This window comes from Penaeus chinensis, chromosome 19 (genome assembly GCF_019202785.1).
Source record: "Penaeus chinensis breed Huanghai No. 1 chromosome 19, ASM1920278v2, whole genome shotgun sequence".
NCBI lineage: Eukaryota > Metazoa > Arthropoda > Malacostraca > Decapoda > Penaeidae > Penaeus > Penaeus chinensis.
Window position 1 is genome coordinate 3,291,894 of NC_061837.1, and position 5,000 is coordinate 3,296,893.

The 5,000-nt window shown below is 38.0% G+C and overlaps 1 protein-coding gene across 1 annotated transcript in view; it reads right to left on the reverse strand.

Moving 5' to 3' along the window:
• The window catches only part of LOC125034884 (sodium channel protein 60E-like), a 52,564-nt gene that overhangs the window by 22,740 nt on the left and 24,824 nt on the right, over positions 1-5,000 (reverse strand). Inside the window, exons 9-12 of the mRNA XM_047626932.1 lie at positions 3,197-3,442; positions 2,520-2,681; positions 2,187-2,291; positions 1,728-1,919 (exon numbers count right to left, since the gene is read on the reverse strand). Of these exons, the coding sequence (XP_047482888.1) occupies positions 1,728-1,919; positions 2,187-2,291; positions 2,520-2,681; positions 3,197-3,442 (705 nt within the window). The remainder of the gene's footprint in view (positions 1-1,727; positions 1,920-2,186; positions 2,292-2,519; positions 2,682-3,196; positions 3,443-5,000) is intronic.

Genomic DNA, 5,000 nt, shown 5'->3' on the forward strand with positions numbered 1-5,000 from the left:
TAGGCATTGAAACAAGAAGGAAAAAGAAAGGTTTGAACTGGTCAACATCACTTGAGTCCCTAAGTGGATGCTCGTAGAGGTTAAGAATGATTAACAATGTTATATTTAGTACTGAAATGTTCACAAAAGAGAGGTATTATATTGGCATAAATAATAATCATAATGAGATGTCAAGGAATTGCTGATGTATGGATTTCCTACCATAGAAATTTCCTACATCTTTAACATCAAATATTCACTTCAAAAGTGCTGTTATTGGTTTAACTGTTGATATTTCTACAGGTTAGAGAACATGTATATACCTGCATGCTCTGACTAGATATATGACTTTTTGGCAATGTATTATGTAATATTTATAGTAATGGTTTGGGATCTCCAATCAAGTTTATTGAATAGACGAAATATCAACATACTTTAAGAGTCAACCAATGGAAGGAGGAGTTTTCATGTCTATATGTATATATATATGAGAGATGTATATACACACACAGTGAAGTAACTGTATGGCAGACATGTAACAAAACAACCAAAAAATAATAATAATAATATTAATAATTCACTTTCTAACTTGCTGACATCATTGACTACACTCCTGGTTGCCTGGGAAAAACACCAAACAGAGAGTTCTGAATGGGGAATTGCCGACTGTACAAGTGAGTGATGAAATGGTAGGAAGTGAGCATGCATATCAAATCCCTGGTTTTCAGCATGTCCTAGTTATTTTGGTTGTTGTAAAAACATGCAAGCTTTTTTTCTCAACTGTTTAGATTTGTGGGTTGTTCTATTACTCAAGTGCTGTTTAAGAGTTCGAGCTAGAGAACAGCCTTTTGGTCACACCTGGGCTCAGCTTAGCACTGGCAGCTAGCGGACTTCTCTAAAACTCTCAGTAAGGCACTGTATAAGCACAGAGGAATGTTTAGGAACGTAGTAAGAACAGGAATGACACATCTCTCTATAATGAGAAATACATATATCTGAGGGTGAGGAAAGGGAATATCTTAAATAAATATATATGTGCTTGTGGAATAAAGATGGTTATGTTGCTGATGAAATGAACAAAGTATTTCCCATTATTCTATCAAGTGTTCCTGGATCGTTACTACCATATCTTAGCAACTGCTTCCTCTGATAACAAGATGCCTGTCACACAGGTTTTATGCCTGGCATTTGGACTTCCATGCACTTAGCCATGGCTTGGAAATGCTCTTCTAAGGCAAAATTTTGTGACTGCATTGCACTTGAAATATCTCTCGTTCTCAAAATCAAAATTTTGTTTGTCACTGAGGACAATATTCTACGAATCTGAGAGGCTACAGAGAGGAGAATAAGACAGGGGGACACTGAACACCAAAAGGAACACATCTTACAACTATTATATTACTGCAATAATGTTGATCTACATACTACAGTAACAATGTCCTAACTGTCTAAGCATATATACCACTGGTGCCCATGAAACATCTTTCAAAATCAAAAGAGTGCAATCACAACTGCTGTAGCTGCTCTAAGGCACATTGTTGGGAGTTGAAGAGTTTTTAGCTCAAAGCAGCTAATGGAGAGAGAAAATGGGTGCCTTCTCAATTGTACCTCACTAGCTTCAAATGAACTGGGTGCACATAATATATTGTCAGCATGTTTATCCAAGTGTGGAGGTCTAAACAGGGATGATGCAATGCTACTAAACATCAGCAAGGGATTTTATACTGTAAAACCGCCTGCCTACATACCTTCTTCTTTAGTGCGTTGAAATTGTCGATGATCACACCAATGAAGAGGTTGAGTGTGAAGAAGGAACCGCACACAATGAAGATAACAAAGTAAATGTAGGCATAAATGTTGGCTTCTCTCTCTGGTTGCATGTCAATCCCACGGCAATCAACTGCATCTGCCATCACCTCCATCCAGCCCTCAAAGGTTGCCTGCGGAGAGAAATCGGTCAGTCAGAGGAAGGAGACGGTAAGGGAAAGAAATTGAGGAAACAGAACACCATATATGCTGAAACAACTTTATAATAATACATTTCTGAAAATGTAAAGCTGTTTAAGTAATCTGCAAATACAACAGTATTAATTAGGTTTGTCAAATGAATATTATCTTTGCCATTATATCTAAGTCATGAATACATTATCTTTACACTATTACAGAAGTCTCTACTTCTATGATACATAAGAACTATTGTTCCTTACCACTTGAAACAGGGCTAAATAGGCATAACCCACATGATCAAAGTTTATTTTGCTATTGGTCCAGTTGTAGTTTAGTCTTTCACAATCACTTCGATTGTTGACAGTCTGCAAATTGACAAAAAAAAAAAAAAAAAAAAGGAAGAAGGAAAAAAAAATTAGAAACAAGGAAATTATCATTAACACTTGTTCATGAACTTGTCAAATTACATGGCAATCAATAATCCATTGTTTCAGCAATCTACTTTTTGCATTATTTGTGGAAAAAACATAAAAAACAAAAAGAATATTCATAATCTAACATCTAACAAGTTTTAAATCCCCTTCTCTACAGACCTTGACGGGGAGGATTTTTCTATCCACGGGATCAATACACTTGTAAAATTTCCCCCCAAACATCTGCACGCCCATGATGGAGAAAATAAGCCAGAAGACGAGGCACACAAGCAACACATTGAAGATGGACGGGATGGCATACATAAGTGCATTCACCACAATCTGTTGAGGGCAGAAGAGACGAGTGTTAGGTTCTTCTTTCTTATGAAAAGGAAAGTTTTAAATATCTACAATGATATACATTTTGAAAATATTTATTATATTTGAGACATACCATATAATAAACTTGTATATGGATGTAACTTTGTATGGAAATACGTATACACAATTATGCATGCAGACACACATACACGAACACGTGCACACACAGACACACAGACACACAGACACACACACATACACACACACACACACACACACACACTCACTCACTCACTCACTCACTCACTCACTCACTCACTCACTCACTCACTCACTCACTCACTCACTCACTCACTCACTCTCTCTCTCTCTCTCTCTCTCTCTCTATCTCTCTATCTCTCTATCTCTCTATCTTTCTCTCTCTCTCTCTCTCTCTCTCTCTCTCTCTCTCTCTCTCTCTCTCTCTCTCTCTCTCTCTCTCTCTCTCTCTCTCTCTCTCTCTCTCTCTCTCTCTCTCTCTCTCTCACTCTGCGTACCTTCATCCCCTCCCAACGTGAAATAGCCCGAAGGGGCCTCAGTGCTCGTAGTGTCCGAAGACTCCTAAGGGCAATGAGGTTATCTTGCTCCACGAAGAGACTGCAGAGCGACACCATGACAATGAAGCAGTCCAGGAGCGTCCAGACGGAGGTGAAGTACTTGACGAACCCAAAGGCAACCCACTTGATCACCATCTCCAGGGTGAAGAGAATGGCGAAGGCGAGATTCAGGTAGGAGAGTACCTCCTGTAGTGGACGGGAGAGGGGATTAGGTTCTGCGAGCTGCGTGGGGCCATTGGACAGGCTCTAAGGTGAGCGTTATGGGGACTGCTTTTGATAATTCACCTTTGTGTTGTCTTTACACTAAAATGTCTGATCTGAACAGTCTTCTTAGAGTGTAAAAAAATCATGTAAGCGAACTATCAAAACTTGTATCTACAAACAAATTATTCTATTCATGTTTCAAAATATTGTTCCAGAAAAAAAGGATCAACGGGTAGGAAGGGTACACCAATAAAATCCAGGAAAAAGGGACCTTCATAGATGGGTACACCAAAATGTATTAAAAAACTAGTTTATTTTGTTATTAGTAGAAATGTTCCTCTTTAATAGGGAGTTAGTATTTATAATGTTGTGTATTATTCTGCTATGGTGGTTAGGGGACAACACATATGGACAAACAAGAGTACTGCCAACCTCGGTTTCTTGCATATTTGACCATTGGCTTCGTCGACAACACAAAATGCAAAAAAATATATATATATATTTTGATGCGCATTCCGGGTATCCTGTGTTACTCGGGCATCACATAGACAGCTGCTGGACGTACAAATAGACATAGAAGCCAGGATGGTCCAACCAAGACACGACAAGCAACACATTCAACATTAAGGAGAAAGTGTGGTTCTAAATGGCTGACAAAATACAGGAAATTAATATAGAGAACACATCTCTAAATACAAGTAACTCAGCCATTGTAAACTAGAGATGAATTATAGCCAAGTTGTAACTTCTTCTGAAGAAACAATGGAACAGTATTTCCATATAATTATGGTCAATAACAAACTATTAGTTTGTTTTTAAGATGTCTTCACTGACTTTTAAATCATTCAACAATTTTTGGTGAGTAAGAATGATATTCCCAGGCTAGTAATCCAAGATGAAGAAGGAATGAATGTGCATATGCTAAGAAAAGTTTATTACATATATATCTCCAATGAGACTAGAGTTTAGGTCTGGAGCCAGAGTAAATGAACAGCGGGCTCATGACAGTGACTGATGGTGCACTAAAGACGAAGGTGAAGACATGGTGAACTTGGTTGATTGATTGAGACCGGAGATAGACCTGGACAGGAGCCGTCAGTACGGCACATGTGTGCTGTTGTGTCTGGACATTAGTGATGATGGCAACATCTGTACTTCTGAATACACATGTCTGGACTTTCTTTTTATATCTCATTGCCCTAGAGAGAAAGAGAAAAAATAATCATAGAATCTATCAGCCGCCGGGAAAATAAGAAATAACAACAGACCCAAACAAACACAAGAAAAATAAGAAATGTATAAAATAAACATAAACCAAAAAGTACGGCCAAAAATCCATTCTTCCTATGACTATGCAAAGCTGAATACAGCACTTGCAAAAAACATATATAAAGAGAAAGTCCATACAATATATGCTTCCAGATATTTCTACAGCTACTGTGAGCGGCATGTGTGTACGTATGTGGTGTGTACATTGTTTTTGTAAGTATACTTGTCTACATGGAACTGTAAGTTTAAGTGTGCGTGTGCGCGCTTTATT